Source organism: Thermobia domestica, chromosome 1 (genome assembly GCF_964235325.1).
Source record: "Thermobia domestica chromosome 1, izTheDome1.hap1.1, whole genome shotgun sequence".
Lineage (NCBI taxonomy): Eukaryota > Metazoa > Arthropoda > Insecta > Zygentoma > Lepismatidae > Thermobia > Thermobia domestica.
This window is the reverse complement of record NC_137454.1, coordinates 379269282-379295889: the sequence shown is the minus strand read 5'-3', so window position 1 is coordinate 379295889 and position 26608 is coordinate 379269282. Positions and strand designations below refer to the sequence as shown.

Genomic DNA, 26608 nt, shown 5'->3' with positions numbered 1-26608 from the left:
CCAATGAGAAGAAAACAAGTCGACCAAATCTACTATTATTCGCTGGGCACAATAATTAAAAACTATAAGTAAGAAGTATAACTAAAATTTACCTCAAAAGGCACTAAATTAGAAAACAGAAATATGCGTGCATACCCAGACGCTCAAAGAAGAAAGCTTGAGGACTAATTTGCCACATAGTAAATGAATGGAAAGTAGAGTACAATTTGACAATGAGATTGGTTATGATACTGATAAAATATTACATGTAGAATGTTTAAGGATTATATGAGTCTGGGGGGGCAGTCTAGGTGGCAGTCAGGGGGGCAGAAGTAGCTACTAGGGAGGCGCTCGCCCCCCTTGCCCCCCTCTGGCGTCGTCACTGTAAGCTAGCATTAGATTCATCAGATGATAAAAGATACATATTACGGGATGGGGTAAATACATTAGCTTGGCGGCATTATGGGATAGAATAAAAGCGTAATTATGTATAGTATAGTGTAGTGTAGTGTAGTGTAGTTTTAGATGTAAGTTTTTAGATGTAAGTTCTTTATAGTTAAATGCTATAAAGTTCTAATTAATTTGATTCCTTCTGTAAATGCTTTTGTAACTAGATTTAGTGATTTTTTGTAACTAGATTTAGTGATTTTAAATGTCATAATGCCTATGCGATCTCACTTTAATATTGTTGTTCTGTAAATGCTTTGCACTATGTGTATGTAGTTAGTTGGATCCTTCTGTAAATGCTCTCTGTTTTCCTGTGTGCTGATCGAAGAATATTGGAAGGGGAAAGTTCTCTGCAGAACCTACATGTATCCCCTACTTATGTGTTTTATAAATCTCATTACAAAGGGAAATTAATGTTTAAGAAAAATATCTCTACGTGCGTTGACTTCATTATTCTGTAACTTCAGTTGTTTTATTAATGTTATTAAGTGACAAATACACATTACAAATATGTGATAGAAATATTTGCTATTTTATCATAATAATAAAAGGTATAAGGTAAGGGGTTAGGGTCCCATCTAGGGTTAAAATATATTCCATGTGTTTTCCTCAGCGGCAATCTCTTGCCTTCTATCTTGCCTAGCGCGATGCCTCAAGTCTCGAGAATGGAGTTTTTCTATGTTTTGCCTATAATTGTGTACGAAATATTAATTACAGAAGACTAAACATGTTCAGACAATAGTCTAACCTCTAATTTTAAATTTAGAGGTAAATTTGCTTTACAAACGCTCATAGCCACCCACAGCGCTAGGAAAGGGGGGCAGTTGCCCTCACCGGACTGTCAAAGGATTTTCAGTTCATGGAAGTATATGCCAAACATAGTAAGTTTGTCTCATAACATTGTACTTGATACATGTATATTAAATGCTTTCGTTTCTATACTTTATTTAACCTTTTTACCAACTTAAATGTTTCACGTTATTTTCTAAGAGGGGTGCAAATGCACCACAAACATAAATAACAGATTTTAATAAAAACATTTATTATAATATATAAAAATGTTGAAATGGGACTTTTATTGCATAATTAATGTTTAGACAAATAAAATAATGTAATAATGTTCGTATATTTTCTCGGAAATACAGCGTAATTTGAATTTGTGTAAAATACAGTGTATTAATATTTAACTGTAAACAAATAAGACACCAATATTTTTACAAAATTACTTGTCAGTTACATATTCAAATACAGAAAACATCTAAGAATATTCCTATTATTCTAAACACTAGTAGTATTTGCATAAATCTTCTTCGTTGACTAAACTTTGCAATTAAAACTGCCACAAACGTCAGATTTTGTTGAAACCTTTCTGTCGCTGGAGCGAGGATCCTTTACCCATCATCCTTGGTTCAATTCAACAGGAATATTTATTTTGTGATTTCATTGTTGCTTCTGATCCTTCTCTCTTTCTCCAAGAATGCATCTGAAAGTACTAAAAGTCATTTTATTTTAACATTAGAGAGAAATAACGTTCGTCTAAGAAATTATACTCATTTACCTTGTAAATTAAGTAGAAAAAAAGAGAAGAAAGATAGAACCGTTAAACCATCACTTATCGCTACTCTTTCATATTTATGCATGATTGTACAATAGGAACAATTGACTATGAAAATCAAGCTAAATTGAGCTTTCACCTAGTAATCGTTGAGGAAAACGAAAAATATTTAAGAAGCAGTGGCGTATTTAGGGGGGGCTTCCGGGCTTAAGCCCCCCCGAAATCTTACTTACTATAGTAAAGTATATGAAATATCTTGCAGAATTTTCACATTTTCAGGCAAAGCCCTCCCCGAAAGTTAGCAAACCCCCCCCCCGAAAGAAAATCGTAAATACGCCACTGTTAAGAAGTAACATGATTCTCCTAGTGGGGTGTACTTGCATTGCACTGTAATAATTTGTAAATATTTAGAAGACAATTCATTTAGTATATTACCTTCCCCTTAAAATATATTTCATACAAATCAATAATTAAAAGCATAGAATCTCATCTTTGTAGAAATATTTATAAAACAGTGAGAACAAAATGATTATCACTGGGGTGTGTTTCCACCCCACTTGGTAAAGAGGATGTTAATAAGGTCATGCCCCGTGTGTAAATAATTGCTTTATATTATGTATTGTGCATGTTACGTTTAGACCTTCTAACCAAGATCCTCTTCAAACGTACACTCAATGTATAGTTCAGTGTTTTATTTCTGTTCTTATTTGCATGACGTGCAGCAATGTTGTGTTGTCAGATTTATAATCGTGAATAGCTAGAAGCATTTTTTTTTTAGATCGGAGTTCATTGAAAATCATAAATAAAAAATATGTGAATTTACAATAAAATATTTACACCAAAACCTTTAACTTTGAACGAAGAAGTAAGCGCAGAGCCTACCCCATCAGGAAGTCGCGGTCGGAAAGAGAGATTGCCGCCATCGACGGTGGCGGGCCGCCGGAGGCAGCCGGCACCCTTCCGCGGCGGCACGATGATCTACTTGTTCAAAGTTGGCGACCTTTTGCCGAGGCGGCAAGCTGTCGAAAATCGAAAAATAAAATGCCATTTGCCGACCTTTTGCCGACTGTTGCCGACCGTCAGAGTCGGCAAAAGAGTAGGAAAGGCTTCTTTCCGACCGTCTGCCGGCCTCTTTTCGACGGCGTCGCCGATGCATTTAATGCTCATTTAAGCTGTTTGCCGACTGCTCGGCAAGACAACTATTCGTCGCGGTCGAAAATCGCGTGCAAAGGCGCCGGCAATCCGACCGCGGCATCTGGTCGGCATGAAAAAAATGTCCGATTGTAGGCGGCAGGATCCTGATGGGGCAACTTAGCAAGAAGCAGGAGATATATTTTTTTAAAGAAATTGATGGGCTCCGCTGCCAGCAATATCCAACGAAATATTATCAGACAGATTCTCCTTTGTAATAATAATAATAATAATGATAATAATAATAATAATAATAATAATAATAATAATAATAATAATAATAATAATTGCTGGCGTTTGTAAAAAAATGAAATGAAATCTTTAAATTTTACGTCCCACGGTTATGCCGGGTAGGCTAAAGGAGACGTTGATGATGAGAGATGAGTGAAATGGTGGAATGAACAAAGTGGGAGGAAATGAAAAAAAACGAAAAACCCACGAGCACGATGTTTGTCCACCGCTTGCTGGCGTTTGTGTCAAAGAAAATGTAATAGTGCTTATGCGAGATCTAAATTATAATTCTTCATTTTTACAGGTAGGCCCAGAATTAGGTATACCATTGTATTGATCAGTTCATTGCATGTTATATGATTTCTTATTGTTATTCATGAAATACACTTAGTTTCTGCCTTAAGGGCCTTCACTACAGCGAAATTAAAATACTGCTAATTTTAGAGTTTTTAAGTAATATCTTCAAAACAAATAAAAATATTAGAAAAGCAGAAACGTAGTGAACTAGACAATACGATTTTGTATGTGATACATTTACCACAATTCACCTATCAAATTTGGTATGCCGCTATTTACAGAACCCGCAAAAACTGCTAAATCTATCTACAGTTCTAATTCGAAAGCAGACTGGTGAGTTGTGATAACGGTATTATATGGAAAATCGTATTGTCTAGTTCACTAGGTTTCTGCTTTTCGAATATTTTTATTTGTTTTGAGTATGTTACAGAAAAACTCTAAAATTAGCGGAAGTTTAATTTCGCTGTAGTGATGATCCTTAAGTACGGAACAGTCAAAGGAAATAAAGTCATGTATTAGAATGTTACACTTGAACAATCTAGGTGTGTATACCTACTTTTGAGCCACCCTCTATATTTAAGAAGAAAGGGTAAAAGGAAAAGAATCGAACCTCTCTTACTAACACCTCACAAAAATTTGGGCTGATTAATTGACTGATTTTTTTCATTAGTTGGTTTAAATTTAGCGACCCGTCTATATTAGACTTGGAGCTATAGCTTAACATAGGTAACCACAAGAACCTCCACTGAGAGTCAAATTTTGTCCTTCGTGATTTTCTCGAAACCTTGGCATTAGAATTTATACTTACATATATGATTATTAATCCTGATATGATCTATCAAATGATAAATGTCTTATCTTTGGCTAATAAAATAGAAAATAAAGTATTGGAGTTAATAATAATTTTGTTCTGTTTGTTATTAACGAAAACATAAAGTTTCAACTGTGGTATAGCTATTTGTTATAATAAAGATCTTCGTTAAAGTATACTTCAGTCTGACTATAATAAGTACAGTGGTTTTCGTTCACTAATAATTCTTAAGTTCAGTTATCAATTGGCATCTGTGTGATTTTTTTTGAATACATATACTTTCCCTAGTTAAATCTTAAGAACGTTGTATAATTCTAAAGATTGTTAAATGTCAAGAAAATTCTGTAATGGATGGTAGAGAAATTGTACACGCGTTGTTCCTTATCTTCAGTATTATGAAAGTTTCAATACAGTTTACAAATGAGTGATATCTCTAATAACCTTTTCCTCTATATGTTGGACCTGCTGTCCATAGCAGCGCCAAATTTTCTAAGATTGTTGATTAGAAAGGACTCTGCCCGATGCAGCTGGGTCTGAAGGAACCTCTTGCCCGAAGCAACGTAGAGATGGGATAGTATCTCCTATCCAGTACAGCTCGAGATTCGTAAGGAACATCTTACCCAATTAAGATCACAGATAAAGTTAGGAAGTCTCACCTGCCCAGAGCAGCTTGAAGAGATGGGTAGGATGTGATCAGTTGGTGTGCCTCTAGGCATAATCTTTTATATCCAGTCTTTGGAAGCGGAACCATTGGAGGGGATAAAGGGGTCCTCTTCGTTACTCTTCGTGTCCTCGCATTCCTTCGTGTCATCTTTATATTTCATTAGAGACTGCATCCGTCAGATCCTTGGTGATTCTTGTGCTGAAGCACGTAGTTTGTTTAGTAATATGAGAAAATATTGCAGTTATATTTCCAGCTTCTTACAAATGGACTTTCCTCGCTACGTTACTGAGAAACATTAGTTCGATTTCAACCCTTTGCTTTGTCACCTAGATGTTCTGTTGACCGGTTATTTTGAAACCAAATATCCAAATATTGTAAACATTCTCAGTAGCGATTTATGATTTCTTTCCATTTTACATCGAAACAACTGTGTTGAAATTTGGCGAAAACTTTACTAAGGCATTGATAAATTTAAACTTATACATATGTACTTTAAGTGGGTTCTAATTGACCACATGAGTATGAGTCTTTATCGGGTCGATAATGTCACATATGACCTTTTTTTGCTGCTAAAGCAGTGTACCCACGTAATAATTTCGATTCGTATCCATATATTTTTTCTGGCAGAAGTTTGTAAAATGTTTCGTTCTATTTGATGAATGCAATTCTCAGCTTTTTTTTTCATTATTCAGATCGCGACCTATTAGTTTCGGCACCTGAAAATTTTGACCGAAACATTGCTATCATGATAGCAATGATTCTTTTTCCTTAGTTCTTCAGCATCCCTTTTTTATGGCTAAAACAGTGGCATTGGAAAGGGAATGGAAGGGGTGAGCAAAGATAAATCAGACACAGATAACAAACAAAACAAAACAAACGAAAAAAATAAAATTTGAAAATAATAACAAGTTTTCTACATCTATATATGCTAACTGAGAAATAAAAGAAGAAGAGAAGAATAGATGAATATGAGAGTTAGTTTATGCTACTCTCTCTTGCTTGACTCGATTTAGACCTGACTCTAATCATTCAGTTTATTCATCATTCATATCCTTAAAATTTTTATACTTAATCTTCCTCGTATGTTAGTATTACTGTATCTCCTTTTATGGTTCAGTTTTTCCAACACTGATTGCGTTTGTAATTTTTATACTTAACCTTGCTTGTATTTTAAGGTTGTTACTTCTCCTGGTTGTTCGGGTTTTCACCTTGTATGACTTCTTTTCACATGTTGTGCTTCTCTCCTGTATGGTAAACACTTTCCTTATGTGATTTTTACTGTCACATTTTATTTAGTATTGATTTACCACATCCTCGAAAAATATTTGTTATAAAACATTACACTAACACTACACAACTTTCGTATAGTTTTCACTCTTATGTGAACTAAAAGCTGCATTTATGTATGCATGATTCACATTTTAAGGTTAGTCGTATGTTCACTTATAACACTTACACTTTATCTTTCATGTTGTTTTATGTATTTATTTCACTTTTATTTTCACTATCGTTCTACAGTTTCACTTTCGTTTATTTTTAAATCATCAATTTCCAATGTTCTTCCTATTTAATAATTATATAAATCTATTTTATTGCACAATGTTCCTGGTTAGTTTTCCATATCGTCGCATGAGAACCAGAGGAACGTAACTCCAAAAATGTGGTTTCCGTTTTCTTCATGTTTGGACATAATTTTGAAAGCCTCACTTTGTGTAAATAGAACGTAACGCCATCTGTTCTCCTTGTCGGTCATCTGTTGTAATGTAGCTCAATTACCATCTTATTAAAACACATCTTTCAAAGAAAATGATATTTTTGTCCTCTCGCCTGTAAACCTACGAAAATGGAGTTACGTACCTCTGGTTCTCTTGCGACGATATGACAACAGACTTAGGCATACCGACTTGAGGTGCAGGGTCTACTCGAGCAATTAGTGTAGGCCCACGTCAGATTTGTCCTTCCGCCTTGTACGCCCAGTCTGAGACCCGCATGCCATTTGAAGGCGGCATTGCAGATAGCGGATTGTGCTTCCGTTGCGAGACATTTTTCATTAATGATGTTTATATATTTACTATTGACACAAAACACACTTGCCGACACACACGAAAGAAAACAAACGAAACACACACTCCCGATACATCCGGAGCTCCTATCCGGTTTTATCCGGGGATATATTGAGTGCACGCATACAGTTTCTTTCTGGGACACGCGGAATGCCAACGTTCCTGGAGGAGTCCTTTGGTCCAGAAAGAATCACAGCCACTCTTCCATTCATCCAGTTACACTATTATGACGTCATTCCTATTCTGTGTATCTTCGGTTATGTACAACTTTTAATCATTTCTCCTATTATATTGTTCTCTTCTTAATTCTGAATAGTACTTTGATATTTTGCTTAATATGTGAGTAGAAGGTTTACACAGAATGGTTATGTACCCACCAATATGAAAGGATCAAGAAAAGTAGTGTATTTTGTTTTGCATGTGTAACTTTTCATTATTTAAGCGGTTTTTTCCTTTTGGAAACAATCTTTCCTTTTTAAAATTATTTTTGTGACTATTTTTAAAGATCGTTGGATATGTTTTGTGACTGTCGATTTACGTTAGTGTTTTCAAAGTGCTTGGAACAAAACAACTCTAATAGGAAAGGAAATAAGAAGATGCGAATAAAATTACGGTTATCTGTAAAAAGTGTACCCATCCAGAAGCTCCATTATATGATTCTTTCAGTACTTTGTAGCTGGCTCAACCTTCTCTTTGGAATTTATATTTTAATAGTGCTTATTTTCTCACAGGTTAGGTGGTGTCATGAGCTTCCATATTCACTTTCCGGGGAAGATATAATTTTTAAGTTAGCACATGACATTAATGAAGTAGCGCGTGTAAAATAAGAGAAATATGGAAAAGAATTGAATATATACCATTAAGTGAAGTAATTGAAACAGAATGCGAACGATTGGGTTAACATTACACCGTCAATTGTAGACTAGACTTGCCTCTCCATGGATACGATGTAGAGAAAGGGACAAACACAGGCTTAAAATTTTCCATTTACTATAATTCTCAAATTATTTTGCAGAGTTTCAAGGAACAATTTACCACATAGAGATATGAAAGTTAATTCTGAGAATTATGTTGAATGGAAAACTTCTAATTTTATAAAGAACATTCTGTAAACTGCTAATGCACCCAGCATTAAAATTTATAAAATGAAATGAAATGGAACCTTTTAGTTTCATATCCCACGTTTTTGCAGATTAGTCTGGGAGCGGCACATGATTAAGGTAAGTGAATAATGGTGGAAGAATTGATGGAATAAGAATGTGGGAGGAAACAAGAGTATCCCGAGAAAATCCATGGATACGATGTTCTCCACCAAAAGCATACTAACTTACTTGGACAGGAATCGAACCAGGGACTACCAGAGCGCACCAGAAGCAAGCTCTCTACCAGCAAGCCAGTGAGCCCTCTTCTACAATTTATATTTTCTGGATCAAAAGATCCAATATATTTCAATCAAATTACTTTTGTAGCCCTGTTATCTTGAGAACTACATATAGTGTTCCCTAACCCAAACTATCACTTAACTGAGTATGATGTGATTACTCCGTTAAAAAATAAAAAAAAAGAGTACGAAAATTTGAGTCAAGGGGCGTTAAAAAATTTTGTGGTCCCTGATTCAAAAATCCATCGAAAGATCCAATATATTTCAGTCAAAAATTTTCTTGTACGCCTAAGCCTATATCTGAAGAACTACATATATAGCAGACAAACCAAAACAATCAATGAACTCAGCATGATGTCCTTATTCCGTAAAAGTATACAAAAACTCGATTTACTGGCCGTTCAACCATTTTGTGGTCTCTATCCAGAAACTAAATATTGCAGAAGTTCGCAATCTTTTGATGCATGTTTTTTGGATTATTCCTATAATTCTTCTTTATATAATTTACTATATTATTTACTTTTATTTCTTCTGACGAAAATGATAGAAGTGTTTATTATAGTTATGAAGAATAAATTCAGTGACGCAGGGTGTGCTGATAACTCTCAAAGTTATTGTTATTGAATGACTGTGCGGTTGTAATGGAAAATGAAAAGATGTAAAACTCTATTGTAATATGAATGGTATTACTGAAAGCTTCAATGTCGACACAAGACGATTTTTCTTTTTGAACTTTTAATGGCTATTTTTACACCCTTACTCGTTATTTCATATTTTTCTTTCTCTTACTTGAAGAGTGAACTGCATAACGCTGCAAGTGTACTGGAGTTCTTTTTCTCTCTCAGAAGAAACAAAAATAATTACAATATTGATTACGTTTGTTTGGAAGTTTTTCTTATCTTGCTTGTATTTTCTTATTAATTTTGTTCTTTGTTGTCTCACCTTCAAGTTTCAATTGCATGAAACAGAAATATCAACCTGACTGAATGCTTTTCACATCTTAAATGTTTTAGTTTTGTTATGGATCGTCATATGTTCAAACTCTGAACAAATGTTTATATTATGGTGACCAGACTTCTCCGTTTATTAGAGAGATCCTTCCTTTCACTTTTTTCAGAAAGTTATCAACGGGAAACAAAATATTCTTAAGAAAAGAACTGCCTGTTTTTAGCTAGTAGCTACGTAGTATAATCACAAAAAAAAGGAAAAAAGTTTCAAAGATACAGTACAAGATCGTTTATCCGGACTAATTGGGACCAAAGGCAATCCGGAAAATCGAAAATCCGGATTATACGAGAATCAAATCCTCAAATAAGAAGAGTTACCGTTGATACACAAAATTTCGTAACAAAGAATAGGTCCACTGTCTTCTGTTTCAAACACATGTGGCGTTTGAATGAAGCACGATCACGGAAACGCTTTATCACTAATAGTTCAGCTGGAGTGGTGGTGGGCTGACGCTCCAAGTACACAATCATGTTTGCCAGCTAGTGCACAGCATCTCCATGTGTCGACAGCTGTCTTCTAAACTGTTTACAAATCTTATTCGAATTACCCGATGATCCGGATTAACGAAGCCGGATAAACGAAGTTGTACTGTATTTCTTGTTCTGTTTCCACTTTTACTCTTCTTTTGAAACATCAATCCTTCTTCAAGAGAATAATGGCATTGAACTGACAAATGTATGGCACTAATATTGGTTTCTTTTTAAATATTAATGTATAAATTAAAGTTGGAATAAATTGTTAACAAAAGAAAAATAATTTTTTAGTTTAACTTGTCACGCCCGTTAGGCTAAAGGATGTGGATGATAAAGCATGGAAACAAAATTAATTTTATTACACAGAAAGCATTATAAGACATAAGTTTTCAGTTACAGGTTTGCTGCTGGATGTTATATATAGCCGTAATTTAAGTACACAAACTACAGGATTTGCGCATATAACATGCGTTTTTTAAGTACACCACATACGATTTTGTTTCTCTCTGTACCAATCCAAAACGAACAGTGGTATCATCTATCGCAAGTGATTAATACGTTTCAAATTAATCCGCAGCAAATTTTAAGCGAAAGAGATATTTTCGCGTTTTAAATATTCTAGAATCTAAATTGAACTATAATGTTTGGGGTATAGTAACCTTAAACAGACAACATAGTACGTAATAGATATTTCAATAAACTAATGCTATATTTTATCTAAAAGTGTAACAGTGGACTTTCAGATTTCTTTTTCAAAACAGTGAAACATTATGCTAATCCTTAGTAATTCTTAATAGAATTATCTTAGGCTACGCTCCTTTTGCTAGGAGACTCGGATTCGATTCCCAGATGGGAGATCATGTTGTTTGAATTCCGCGTTATGTTGTAAAGTGACGTCTCATATAGCCTCGCTGCTGAAAGGAACGCTAAAATTAAATCAAATGAAAATTTAGTGTTTATGTGGTGACAATTTCTTGATCTGGTGGAAAAGGTTTAGTTTCATGTACATAATTATCAGTTCGGAATCCCAAACGTCAAAAGTTAACTCACTGGTGGATTAGCCCAACGCTGGGGAGGCTTAACCCTTAGTTTTTTGGGTGATAAAAGTAATTTAAGTTATTATTTATATATTTTTGGAAGTTTATAGTAAACTCATGATATGTCTAATCCTACCATGATCTGTGGTTGCTGACTCCCCCAGGTTTTACCCTCTAGATCCACCACTGGGATTACTTGAAGACAGTTTTTCTGCACCACCCTTTCACAGCAAATTCTATGAGTTCATGAAGCATCAGAAGTCCAAGCTTTAGTAATGACATTGATCAATAATAACTAAGGTAGAGGCGAATAGATGGCACCGAAAGACAAGTGGTTCACTCCATCCAAGTACTTTTAAAACTTTATAGTCTGAATATTTCTCCTAAATATATTTATTAATAATCAGTAGTATAAATTCAATATACCGTGAGCACTAAATATATTATAATATCAGAACTATGTAATATCTTATATCCATCGACATCCGAAGTGATATCTGCTATCTGCTTTATTGAAGACTTTTATGAAGTTACTTTTGTGATTTGTTCAAATTATGTTTTATAGAATTTGTTCGAATTATATGTTCTTTATACATATATAATATCCTAGAATTGATTTTGGTTTCTAATACCTTGATTTCCTATACACTCCAATGCAAGGAGTTAGTATATATTAAGTGTGAAGTACTGGTTGCTCTTCGAACAAGAAGAATTAAATAGATAATATTTCAATGAAACTATCATGTTAAAATCCATAAGATACTGTACATTTGATACAAATTTTGTAACATCTTGCCCCCAATAGAATACAATCACTTATTAAAGTGACATGATAAAAGAAAACAGCTTGAGGTTCATACTATTTACGTTCCAACAGCTATTTCTAATGAGCCAACCTCGTAAAGTAGGTAATCGACTCAATCCTTGAAAATTTCGGATATTATGTTTTTGCTCCTTACCCATCACGTTGATATGGGAAGAACGCGGGCTTATATGGCATCTAAAGTACCAGTATTTATCTCAACGATCCCAAAAAGTATGTATTAGACAATAATATCGGCCAGTTTCGATTATTTTTACATGTCATCGCCCACTTCTGAACCCCCTTGGGGTGACGTACCCCCACTGCAAAGTGTACTTGAACCGAAGGAAGGCGGGTATGTCAAATTCATACCAATGGTAGCGAACATTACGAAATTGGCATTATTATATGTTGTTTAAAATTATTTTTAAATACCACATTTCAAATCCTCAGTTCTATTAAAGCTATGGGTCCACAGTTTTTCTTCCAGATCGTAATTATATGTGTACCAAGATTAGTTGAAATTTCCCCAGATGTTCACCAGTAATGCTGAAACTTTTACAAAATTATATTATACACAGAGATACAAGTAATAGCTTCGGCGTTGCCTCTGTAAATTTATCAGCAAATTCACAATCCCATTCTCACCTAAACCTCGGCTTAAATGTCATTGAGGCTAGCTTTAAAAGTTTAATGATCCCTAAAACTTAGGATGTGAGACTAATCTCACATTTAATCTTAGACATTTTATTTTTCATCCTATCTCACCCTCCAAGCCGTAATGTCCCAGGATCCCGGTCCCAAAGGACTCAGCTCTGAAAGCTAGGTATTTAAAAAAAAGGAATCCTTAACACACAAGAACAGGGACTCGTATCCATTTAGGTTACTACAAGCTGCACGTTAAATCTTCCAGGCGTAAGACACTTAATATTGACCAATTATTGAGAAATTTGGTCTAGCAATCATACTTAATTCTTCAACTAACAACAAATTAATTTACAATTAGTAGGCCTAAGCTCAAAACTAACAGTAATTATAATAACCTAGACAAATATACACGTAGATATTTAAATTGAATATATATATAATTATAGTCATCTTACAAGACTAATCTACGTTTCAATAACATTTTTATAGGACAGGTTAATACACACAATTTTTCGGCACCTTTAATATCAATTTTTCCGTTTTGACGAGGTATTAATAATTTGACAAAATACTAGTTTTAGCGAAACGATGCGAAAACAAACGATCTATCTTATGTAGTAAATTACTTAATAATTCGGTAAATTTTAACTATTTTTTCCTTTTCTTTTTTATCTTTATTATTATTATTATTATTATTATTATTATTATTATTATTATTGCAATATCCGGAATTTACTTGTATTTCAATAATGATCAAATAGGTCTAATAAGCGCCAATCAACATAAAAAAAAAACTTCGACTGATCAACCCAATTAGAAGCGACAACTCTACGAAAACAAACGTTAATTATCACAGAGACAAAGAAAGGATCCAATAAGGAGTTAGTGAAGGCTGTTCTTACCTTTAAATATCCGTAATCTGCAAACAGTCCTTTTTTCCTTCTCGGTCTGTGCCCAACCAAAAGAAAGGAAATAAATGCGGAATTGAAAGCTACAGGTCACAACTGACCTTCCGATTCCACACGAAGCACGAGTCAGGGAAGAATCAAGCTGTTGCCACATCCTCTTAACTTCAAACTCTTTTTGTTTTTAATTTACACCATCCAATATCATTTTAATTTATAAACAAGTATTTTTAATATTATTTTCTTCTTTTTAACGTCCATAATTAGTACTTATTTTAAACACTATTTCGGTTATTTTATATGTTATTTGATTCCATTTGATAGTCTTGCCCATTATGTTATAAAGAGTGTTTTCTAAGACATCGTACCAGGGCAGGGGCGGCTACCAAGGAAAGTCACATTCACAAGCGGCTCCAAACTATGAACTATTACAAGCCGATGGGGTTGAAATTGCCTTAAACGGTACCAAGAATTTCACTATCTCAGTGTCATTTTTGTTCACTTTTAAAAGCCACCAATTCCACTTGTACGGAGGTGTGCGGAAAAATCTTAGCTGCATAATATTTCTTTTCTGCAGGGTGTAAGTTCCAAAAGCACATTTAATGGTTTCACACTAGTAACGCTACACCTGAAAACAGAAAATACGCTTTTATACACTGTACAGGAATATTCTGCTGGTGGAAAATAGTATTCTATCTAATACTTTCTTCTTTGATATGCACTGACTTGTTTTAATTGTCGTACAATATTCGTAATGATTTTATACTATTAGCGGTTCATTTGTAACCCTAAAATAAAGCTGTATTACTTGGTATTTTACTCTGTTATTTCCGCAAATTTCTTTCGAATATGTCTTTTCGTGTAGAGTATTGATTTCTCTTCTATACATTTTGCAAAATGTAATATGTGTATCCTTAAACTTGACCAGCACTATAGTTTACATTATCACAAAGTATACAGTAACCTATTGTTTCCTTATTTAGTTAGTGTGTTTGTTGATATTTTGAGTTAATGGCATGCAAATCCATACATGTATGTTGAAATTCGAGCCATTCTTACACTCTCTTACCAGGAATTGAACCCTAGTTCAATCGTACGCCCCTATTCACTACAGCAAAGGAAATGTCTTCTTAAGTTCATATGCAAATGAGAAATCGATTTTCAAATAAAAAGTTAGCTTCCGCTTTGGAAAAGTAGTTTGGTCTCTGAATAGATGGTGGTAAAATAACACTTATAACACAAAATTAAAAATCAGGTTTAAAAATTTCGCATAACTTAGAATTCATTTCGACAATAACAAAACAAAATGTCTTCAGTAAAAGATATATCTGACCTAATTTGTAAAATATTCAAGTAATTTATTATTTGCTAAATACCCCAGACTTATCTGTCTTTCATTACTGAAATATTCTTATTATATTTCCTGGTAAATTTCTGGTACAGAAAGGAACATCTCTCTCGGATTCGCCTGTTTATTTCAAGGACATAACACAAAAATTGCCCTTATTCACTTATGGGCGGAAAATGAAAGCTAATCTTAATATCTATCACTGATAAAATTTTCACAGATGTAATATCAAAACTGAACGCACTTTGGGTCGTTCATGCGCTCATTCGTTTTCATTGCGTTTCGAAAATTTAAACGCTTCTTCTGGAAAGTTAGGAATTTTGAGTTATGTCGTTCTTGAAATAAACAGCTGATATGTATTTTAGGAGATATCTTTGATTAAATAGAGGAATAAGCTTTGTTTGTTGCAAGCTTTACAAGATACAATCATAAATACTAATAGCCTGTACAAAAATGTACATCCAGAAGATGTATAAGTAGAGTAATCACGTATAACTGAATTATGTTTTAGAAGTAATCTAATCTGTGTGAGGATGGTACGAGTTTTGACAACTTCCTAACTGAATATGTAGCATAAACTGCTATCAAACTTCCGTTCAAAAATTTCAATATGGTTCAACATAGAGGTACTAAGGAGAGATTATAATTATACTAGTGTATAAAACATACAAAGGCACATAAAATATTATGTAGTCGATGGAAATGATTGAAAACCCAGCAATATATTGCCAGATATTTCTTTCACATGCACAGGCATCATGACATTGGAAAGCTTAAGTTCAGAATAACCGTGGCGAAGAATAAGTTTGCTTCCCCAAAACGATGCTGGTAAATGAAATCAACAAAGCATTACGTATCAGTTAGAAAGCTATAGTGTGGTGGTGTTATTTACAACATGGCCGGACACTGGGAAGAATCGTAAGGAAACAAAATCAAAACATAAAAAACAGTGACGAATGTTCCTGCGGCATTGTTTCATGCCTGTGAGGAGCAGTCTGAACCACAGGCAATGCTGTACAAAGAAGTGGTAGTCCACAACGGTCAACTACAGAAAAGGGCGACCGCAACATCAATAGTTTCCGTGCAATTAATATTTGTAATAAGGGTTTCATATGGACACCCTGTATTTCACGAACATAACGATCTCTAAGTTTTTTAACCCGCTACTTTCACTGGTCAACATTATTGTGACACTGTATTTCTTCCCCATGTGCGTCTTCTTATTTATGCAAGAAATTACGCGACCTCAACAAGGAGCGCAAATGGTGGAGCTCTTTTAACGAGATGGTATTTCGGCGAATTGACCGGCCTGTCTTTTCTCCAGACTTGTACTCCAATAGACACGTTTGGGATGTCATGAGAAGATATCTTGCAGCACGTCTAGAAGCATGAAGGACTACACAGTTTTTGTTTATAGCGCTGTCAAGTAAGGGAACTCCACGCCAGAATAATATTACCAACATTGTTAGCAGCGTGAGATAGTGGTGAGTCAACATCCTTCTAAAGACTATTCAACTCTTTCTCTATTGTCAGTGGGGCATCGTGATTCCCACTGCTTTCAGTGTAAGTTATTGCCTATGTACAAAATTCTCATTATTGGTCTTCCATTCACGTGTTTCTCTCTGTTATTTATTTCTGTATTTTACTGTAGCACTACTTTGATGTACAACTCAAGTACGACCGGTGTGTATTAAATCGGAATTTGACGTACTACGGAGTGCGAAACCTACTGTCATCCTTCACGTTTGCACACAAGTATAAGGACATTTACAAAAGTAAGTACTTTATAGTAACGTTATGGCTGCAATGATATCCTCTAGGATTTGGTGCATAGAATCGAGTCTAGTTTCAGTATCCGAGTGTATCTGTCTGTGCTTTGGATACAAATTATGTATCAAACTTACATTGATTCAGCACGGGAATTGTTTGGTACGTATTAAACGAGTAAACACTAATATGAGAGGCGTCACATAATAGTTTTGCCTTAGATTGGAGAAGATACTCCATCTATGTAAGTGGAGTTGCAACTTCCTTATAAGTATATTATTGTGGTACTACATTGATTAACATACATATAAGTATACAATACAAGTATATATACAAATGATACGTGAGAGTGGAGATTACAAACTGACATTATATGTCGTTTGCGAAGCTACACATTTTCAATACAAGTAACATGTAATCATCTCAAAGCATCATCTTAGTAATCGTTGTCGGCAGGGATAAAAGTGCGGAGGAACGCGGGAATCGTCATCCTCACACTTCCAGAAAATATCTGTGGCGTTCCCCCCTTATTGAAAAATTTACAATCGGCAAACTTAAGCACGGAGGATGGCGTGACTATCTTTTCAAATCCACTTTTATCCCAGGGTTGGCATAACTTCATTGAGAGTAAATCACATTTCCTTATTGTTCACTTTTGTGCACAAGGAAACCTATTCGAGAAATCGTTGTCTATATCTAATTATGTGAAAGATCAAGGGGGCTTTTTCAGGAGTACTTGAATTTTCAGTAAATGCATGTTGCTGTACATAAACTCTACATCAAGAACAAACAGCAATTTCTGTGAACGTTTTTTGAAATTCCAGTTATAACAAGAAACGGAGAAATTTCTTTGGCACTTATGATCGCAACTTTATTTTCGTATAATTTCAAAACAGAGTATCTGCTTAAGTTGTAGGTGTATTAAATTCATGCATACACTTTTAGAGTGAGTGAGTGAACCCTTATTTCGGCGTTTTCGAAATTTCCGCTTCTAAAGGTTGATCTCTCTAATATTCTAATATCTACTGTTCTTTTATAAAACTCCAAATGTTAGGATTAGTTTTAATGTAAGATGTAAAACAAAACATTTCCTTGAAATTAAGTAAACGTCCGTTTTGTATTTACCATAAATTTAGTTTCCGATTTTATAATAATATAATTTTCGAATTTGTATTCATAAATCTGAATATGGAGGGTCGCACCTGTTGTCGAGGCCAGTTTCAGTATATTACTCCTCCATTATCCGTAAGTAAATATGAACTTTAATCTCTTTCTAAAATTCGGGTTCAAAGAGGGGGGGACAAGCTAAATTTCTTTTTCCACTGAACCCTGTTAGCTAGTATTGGCTCTTCAATTCACTAGTTCTCCATCTGTTTCTATATTGTGTCATATCCACCATGACACTATACTGCATCATATTGTTTCTCTCACTATTTTAACATTTCTCCTTTTGTCTGCCTCGTAATCGTTCCCAATTCAGTTCTATATCATCTACTCAGCGAGCACGCATTCCAAAGATCTTCTTACACACCCAAATCAGTTAAAAGTATTTTCTTATATTCTTCCTACTATTGACTATTTTTATTGTATTTCGGATCACTTTATTCTTAATTGTGTCCTTCCGTGTTTCTCGACACCGGATCTAGCGCCTTCATCTTCACAACAAGCATCTTCTCTTCTCTTCTTCGTCGTTCAACATTCCGCTTCGTATAATACGGCATGTAGGTCTTACTACTTTGTTGGAATTCCTGCAAGTTTTTCCAAATTTTGGCCAGCCACTAATAATTAAGTTGTATGAATAATGTTCTATTCCTATATTTTATGTAATACTGATCTCACAGACTTGAATATCTTCGTGATTACCACCTCTTATTCGTTCAATCGTATTCTTGTATGTACAATTACATTTTTGCTGAACGGGTAATACAAATAGGTTATTATGTTCTGATCTTACTATTCTAAACTCTTTGCCCTCCAGTATACCTCTCTAGGCAGCTAATTGCTTTTGCAGTATTGACTTTGGCTCACTAAGTAGCCTCACGCATCTCATCTATTGGGCGTAGAATCTTGAAATCTTGTATAAACATTTGTCTTGTATCATTTTGTAGTTAAGAGAGGATTTTTCAAAATGCTCTTCCTAAAGAGATATAAGATAGTTTGATTTTTTTTCTTTTGCTGTTGACCATATTTTCTGAAGTATTACATGTAGAAATTTCAAATTACGTATAAGCTCTAAAGATTTGCCTCACAACCTAGGATGTAGATAGGACAAAATGTGGGCCCGAAGATTGGATAAGGAGCTTGATTTTTCTGGCGTACACTAGGTGTCCGAAAATATATGTAGAATCATCATATTTTGTAAAAATGTTATCACTAGACTCTGGACTGTGAATAACACAGAACATTTTAAAGTGTGATCTCTAAGAAAATATAACAGAACTTGATTTATTTTTTACCATTCGCCTGATCGCCGAAAATATTAGGCGTAGAATGTTGATTTTTTTAAACAAATGTTTTCCTCTGACTCTTACGACAGGACTTCTTTAAAATGAAAATTAAAAAGTTTTTTGACTTACCAGGACTCTCTTTTTCACTCACATCAAAATTTCTGCATTTGAATACTCTAAACCCAACTCACATAGTAGCAAACTATGTTTTTCATCAGTAGATTTATGGAGATAAAAGATGTTTTCAACGCCGCCTTATTTACTAGAGTTTGTACAAAACTAGATGTTTTGAAAACAACAAATATTATGTTCTTTTTCCTCCAATCTAAGATCACATTGATATTAATGCCTATTAATTATACTTTTGTATTGCTTTAGAGTTAAGTTTCCAGTATGTTGAAACAACAACTCTATTAGTCAACAGTGAGAATTAACTTCAAATAAAAATAAATGCATATATGAACCATATGTTAGCTTTGGGTCATATGTAGGCTCGAAGTCATGATTATTTTACCTTTAGGTCATATTTTGGCCCCAAGTGATATAAAATATAATTTAGCTTTACCTCATATTTAGGCCCGAAATGATACAAAATATATTTTAGCTTTAGGTCAAATTTAGGCTCAAGTAATAGAAAATATATTTTTCGTCATATTTATGCTTTTTCTCAGAAGTACAGTATATTCACCAGTATAGGCAACAAGGGTATTTTAAATTCTAATTATTTTTTTCTTAGAAATACTTGGCCTTGTGTAACAGGATTTGCAGGAATCAATATTAGTGGTTCAAGGTGATTGACGTGTAAAAGCATCAAGTACTTCGAACAGAGAACTCACAACCTCAGCTTCAGTCTGTCTGCCTCTTTCTCCTCCTCTGCAAGAGTATTTGAAATCTAGCTTCTTTGTTGTATATGAGTAGAAATCGCTTTCAGTTACACCTTAAGGGGGTTTTGAATGCGCAGAAGATGAAAAGAGGACTCTGCAAATACTGGCTATCCCCGTTGGGGACGATCAGAAATGTTATGCCTGGAGAATTTTCCCGGAGCCTCCTCCTGAAACCGTCACTGGTACTAATGATAAAGCCTTTTTGTTGCTTTAAAATGATATTTTTGGAGTATGAGGGATGTTTGAAAAACGTCAGAAAAAAGGTCTCTCATTTAAACAACAAACGACCAACTTTGCAGCAGACGTGTCGCGTGTACAGTTCAGTGCCCAAAAGTAAATAACGGATGAAATTTTCCACAAGTTAAGAAATAACACTTTTGACTATCTTTCTCCAGTAATCAGAAAATTGGACTAATGAGACTGCGAATGAAATGTTTGGAAGTAATAACATGTACTACAAAAACCTAAATTCTATATATATATTTTGGAATCAAAGATTTATTAACATTAAGAGAAATCTTGCATATGTATTTTGGAAGCACTGTGAAACAATTTATCTAACACATCTACGAAATTTAATATATGGAGTTAACAAGAGATAGATCTATGATAGACCGTTAATGTTTTCCACACTTCTATCAGTCAAAAGCCTTTGACCCTGGACTGTTGCTGCACTGCTCTCTATTGTGCTAATGAAGAAAGTAAAACCAATCTATACATAAAACAATATGATATGACATTGTTGCAGCTACAGACGTGTTGCCAACAAAACTTACGAGATTAGATGAATTACATATATTACATTATATATAGAATCGCTTAGTTACATAATGAATGTAACTGGAATTGAGCAAATATGATACCTTATGTATGCTCAAAATTCAGTGAAAAGCATGTTGACTGTCATAATTGTGCGCTTGTTGCGCATTTCATTTGTCAAGCGGCTCTTGCAGTGATTATTCTTCGAAATAATGATCAATTAGATCAACCAGAATTGCCAAACAGGTTCTTTGGTGGAAAGGTTTGGACAAAGTCCAAATATGCTGGAAATAATACAGGATTAAACCAAATTGAAACTAGTGGAATTCCTGGAAATAGTCGCACTGTAACGTTTTGAGCCTAACATTTATATCAAGTATTATTGATTTGTAACTACATTCGTGCAGAACGTAGTGGAAAGTAGCAGTTATGTGTAACAGAAATATGCACTCATATTATGCCAAGAGTGTTCACTGGTGTTTCTAGCAAACGTTGAGCCATGAAAATTATTGATCCGAGATGAATTTGAAATTATCTCTAGTCTTTAGTATTTCAATATTCAATAAAGGAATACGTTTTGCAGCTGGATTTGGACAGACATGACGATCGAAAAAGTTCTTCAGAGGGCAATGAAATGTGTTATAAGCCTTACATGTGGGAGCTATGTTGATGATTATGTACTTATGAAGTGAGTATTTACAAATCCAGCAATAACTCACATTGTGAACAGTGTAGGTAAATTCTGAAATGTTTTTACTTCCAGAAAACTGAAACTTATCTAGAACTAGTACAACCTCCAACCTTGGTCTCCTTGTAAAATCTCGTTTATTAGAACAGCAAATCGGGATATGATCGCATATGTGGGTGTACAAAAGAAGGCCCAATGTTCATCTCGTTGTGTAGACGTAGTAAGGGCAATAGTTACAGCAATTTGTATTATGATTATATGAATTCTGATGACAATATTGACATTGAAAATATTGAAATATAAAATATAAAATGCAATGTAAATACCGTGATGTTTTGTAGATATGTATATATTTATTTGTGGATTTCGTGAAACTTTACATTAGTTCTCAACTATGTAGTTTATGTATATTTCTCAATACATAATTCAATTCAACTCATGCTATATCTACCTGTGTACTTATGCATAATCAAGACTGCACTTAAAAATGTTAGCAGTATCTTAAGCAAAGCAGAATCATGACGTATTAAAAACACCAATCTTTTGTTCTTTAAGGTACATGAAGACATTGAAGAAACCAATTTATTAGGAATATAGAATATCTAATCCCCTTTCTATTCTTGTAAACGCTATCGTATGCTATACGTTATCCTTATCGTTATCGTATGGTAATATTAGATTGTTAATTTAGTGTGAAAGTGGCAAACGTGTGCTATAAGCTCTCTTTAAGATCACGGTAACTTGAATTCAGTGTAGATACATCACTTACAAACTTTTATTTTATTCCATTAGTGTCAGAGGATCAAAATCAAACTTAAAAATATTGTAGATATTATTGTATACTTCCCTAAATTTCATTGACATTCTCAGACGATAGGAGTTTCAACTATTTTAGAACATACATTCAGAAGGGCTTTTTTTGGAAATTTCTGGAAAATTCCCTGCGTTAATTCCCTCTAGTTAATTGAACTGATTTTCGAGGCACATCGACAGCAAGCCGGTCCTCTTTACTCTTTGAATGAGATAAACCAATGTTTGTCTACTGCAGTTATAACTTAAGTTATAGCTATTACAATGCAACTTGATATTTCTCTTACACAAAACTGTTCTGGCGGCCATTTTCCAATATGGCGGAGAAGTCTGTAACCGAATATCAATAGACTTTATATATTGTTATGTGTGCCTTCCCGAAGATGTGTACTAAATTTCAGCTTATTATTATATTTTATGATAGGGGGGGCTACTGTATAATTGAGTGGATTATGAATGTTTAGTTTCAAATATTTTAGTTCGATAAGTAATGCAAGTGTTACTAATCATTTATTCAATATATAAATAAACATTTTGTGTATGCATGTATGTAGAACCTCGGTAATAAACATGTATTTTTTCACTAGATTCTTCGGATTTTTGCACATCACATATTATCAATACAAAAATATAATACATAAGTTTTCTAGGTATGCTATTACATTTTAATTAAATACATCATCAGCAGATGATATGAGCTCATTAACACTGAGAAATGACAACGGAACTATTTAGAACATAAGCAGATTATTAAAGTGCTACCTGGTCTTAATGAAATGCATTATCTGAAGTTCACGATTGCTTTCCAGGAAACAAACTTCTTATAAGTAATGAACAGAGCTATAGTTTCTCTATAAGCTCAGGGATGATTTTTACTGTTTTGTTCACATGTTCCCAAATCAAGTATTATTAATAGAATCTAAATTTAAACAATTGTTGGAAATGTTATCGAAGTAAATTTGTATCTCGAACACTAAGGGTACTTAACATTGTGATTGTGAAGAGCTCCTGTTATTTGGCGGTTAAAAGTTGAACAACATGGAGCTAAAACGCGAGCGCGTTTAAAAATAAAAACCACAGATTCCGTTTACAGGTGGCTTTTTTAGTGTTGCTCCTGCCTCAGCAAGGGAATACATTCGTTTAAATTGCGTGTTGTGATGTACCTTTTCTGGAGTGTGTGGTGTCCGCATACAACCAGATAATATTTATCAAAATACATAAACATGCTTTTCTGTATCCTGTACATGTCGACGTAAAACAGACATTATTTCCGTCTATTTACAGATGTGTTGATTGGCTTTGGCTACGTAAAAACTTCATATATGATATGGTATACAAAATGTAGTATGTAATACAGAATTCTGTTGAACTTTGCGTTTCCAAATGTTATATCTTAAAAGTCAGTCTTTTTCTCTTAGTGCAAGGAGTCTGACTGCAACATAAAATAAAAACGAGTGCCACCAAGATTCAAGTCAGGATCAAAAATATAAGTATCGTTGTTAGCAGAAGTGTTCCCTGATCTGTACGTATGTTCTTCTCCTAGAAACAAACTCAATGGATTCTTTGGTAGCTTTATAGTTAAGTCTTTTACCAATAACAGGCAGTAGGACAAGACTATAAAGTAGGACCTCAATCACTGTCTATTTCATGTTCTCTCAGTAGAATTCCAAGTGTCTTTTTTGGAATAAACTTATGCGTAGTAGCCACCTGGAGACAATGAGGTTTAACTAAATAAGGAAGCCTGTAACAACTTGTACGATTAACTTACGGTAGATTTGATTTGTCGCAAACTCATCCATTAGAAAATAAAGGAAACAAAATAAATAATTACGCAATCGAAATGTTGAACATTTTTCAGCATTACAATATTTGCAACATAGGCCACGTTGTAAAAGTAAATTGGAAACAGAAATACATTATTTTTAATATATTTCAACATTGTCATAGCAGCAGAATTTATAGCTTTCAGTTGATATATGTAAATTTCATAATAGTGCAATAACAGAATTCACAGACAGTTGTAAATAGTCTTTAGTATTTTGTCAAAGTAACTGTATAATTAAAAGAGGATGAACTTTGAATGTTCTTAAGCTAATAACAAAGTATATTAAAATTCCTTGCAACATAAAAGCAATACAGATTAGAAACGTTTGTTAGAAAGATTTGGAAGCATTACAACTCCTAGGTGACATTTTATTTGAAAGCATGTAAAAATACATTTACTGAATATGCTATACTTTCTACTATTCTCACATGATACAAATAATGGAGCTAATTCATTTTATCTTTTAGATTATATACTTTATTTGCGATTGAAAAGGAAATGGTTATTTTTTAATGAATAAACAAATTCAGAATCCAAGTTTCCTACGAGGAGCAGTCAATATGTAAAGGGGCTTCTGAGAAAAGGTGCATTTTTTCTAATGATAGAAAACTAAAATATACATTATTTTCCTACATAATCTCCCTGTACGTCAAAGCACTTTTCACAATGCTTCACAAGTGTTTTGATTCCGTCGGGAAAGAAACGTTTTTCGATTGCACTTCATCAGTGACTGGCGTAAGGTTGATGTGCAAATTTCTTAACTTATGGTGATGATTTCGTCTACTGTGATTCGGCTGTTTTATATCACCATATCCTCAACGACTTTCAAATTGTCCTCAGTTGTGGCCTGCTCGATCTTTCCTAGTCACATAAAGAAGTTCTTTCCTGTATCAAACGCTCTATCCATTCGTAGATCTTGCTTCGCGATAAACAGCTGTCACCATACTGCGCTTGCATTCGATGAATAATTTCCGCAGGTTTAACATCTTCCCCTAACAATAAGTAATTTACTGGCCTTATTTCCTACTTGGTGAATATCGACAATGCACCTGCCATGTTCAACGGTCTGCTGCAGCTCTACGTCTAATGCGGGAATAAGAGTGACACGTTGCCTAGAAATGTTGTAGACGACACTAATTCAGCGCTGGATACTAGCAGTGTTACCAAACAATAGTGCGAGAAATGGGAAGTTCCTTTACTATTTTGACTTCTCCTCCTATTTAAGTATGTCAATGATTTTTGTTACGGTGAATTATTAACATGACAAAAAAGACACGAAATTAATATTATACATATTTACGTAAGGCAGCAAGTGAACTATCCACTAATTACCGATTATCTAGAACTACAGATCAGGATGAGCATCAAAATCCTTATTTCGTATTTGATACATTTTGGTTTGAAATTTCACATTTGGAAAAGGAAAGTAACATTCTTTCAGCGTTCGTCACCTGATACACAACAAAAAATATTTTTTGTCCTAGTTGTAAATTTTCTAATATTTTCTTTCAATAAAAATACGGCCTATGTTTAGCAGAAGAGGTCCAGCTCTTTTCTCTAAAAAATGTTACAATTTTGGTAATTTCTGTTCACATTCGGTTAGTTTAGAGTAGATTACGTTAGTTTAAGTTAGGTTAGGTTAGTTTAGGCTAAGTTGGGTTAGTTTATCTTATGTTAAATTAGTGTAGGGGTCCCGCATAATTTTCCAAAAAATGATAGAATTTCGTTTATTTCTACTAATATTAGGTTAGTTTAGGTTAGTTCAGGTTAGCTTAGGTTAGTTTATGTTAGGTTAGGTTAGATTTGGTTATGTTATGTTACGTCTAAGTACTTGTATCATTCATTTCTCCTGTAAATTTTGTGTTTTTACGTGCTTCTGGACCCCTTGTATTAAACATACTCCAAAAATACTTTAATCTTCCAGTACGAAATTTGCAACATGAAAATGAATTAAAATATAAAACACACAAATATAGAAAACATAGTTGACTTTAAAAAAGATATAGCTTTCTCTCTGAAAAATATTTACTTTCTCACAAGATGGTGCTGCAGGAACACACAATGCAGAATTAAAAGGTTTGTTTAAATGATGTGTATATTTTAACACTAATTTCAACAATAACAAGGTAAAATATCTTCAGTAAAGAACATCTCTCACTGACTTTAAAAGATGCTCAATTAATTTCTTATTTGCAATAATTTCAGAATATTTTATATTTCTTTATTGAAATATTATTCATATTTCTTGATGATTTCGACCAAAAGTCGATAAAATTGTAGTTTTCTTCCTTCTTATACCTTTTAAAGGTATGTTTTAGTGGAATCGTTAAATGTATTGATTTTGTTGAAGGTCTTCATTTACATGCGTACGAAACTACGCATACAAACAGTTTAAAGTAATGCTGTGAACACGTATGGTTGAAGTGTACTAAATTACACTTTAGAAGTAATCTTGAGAACTCTAAAGTCCCTTATTGAACATGTATCCTAAACGCCTACGAAACTTCCGTTCCAAAATTTCAGTTAGGGTGTAATGCACAAGTGCCAACGATTTTAGGGAGAGATTATAATAATTTCATTGTTGTGCA

The 26608-nt window shown here is 34.0% G+C and overlaps 1 protein-coding gene across 12 annotated transcripts in view; it reads right to left on the bottom strand.

The window, feature by feature from the left end:
* Nucleotides 1–970: 970 nt before the first annotated feature.
* Nucleotides 971–26608, bottom strand: part of LOC145664570 (uncharacterized) — a 341481-nt gene continuing 315843 nt past the window's right edge. For 4 of the 12 annotated variants that reach the window (XM_081731472.1, XM_081731375.1, XM_081731383.1 and 1 more), the window contains 2 exons: nucleotides 13490–14120; nucleotides 971–1918 (listed from right to left, as the gene is read on the bottom strand). Coding sequence is in view for 3 of the 12 variants with exons in the window: in XM_081731419.1 (XP_081587545.1) it covers nucleotides 14101–14120 (20 nt within the window). In the remaining 9 variants the exon portion in view is untranslated. The remainder of the gene's footprint in view (nucleotides 1919–13489; nucleotides 14121–26608) is intronic. The other 8 variants (XM_081731442.1, XM_081731451.1, XM_081731358.1 and 5 more) reach the window with 6 other exon arrangements.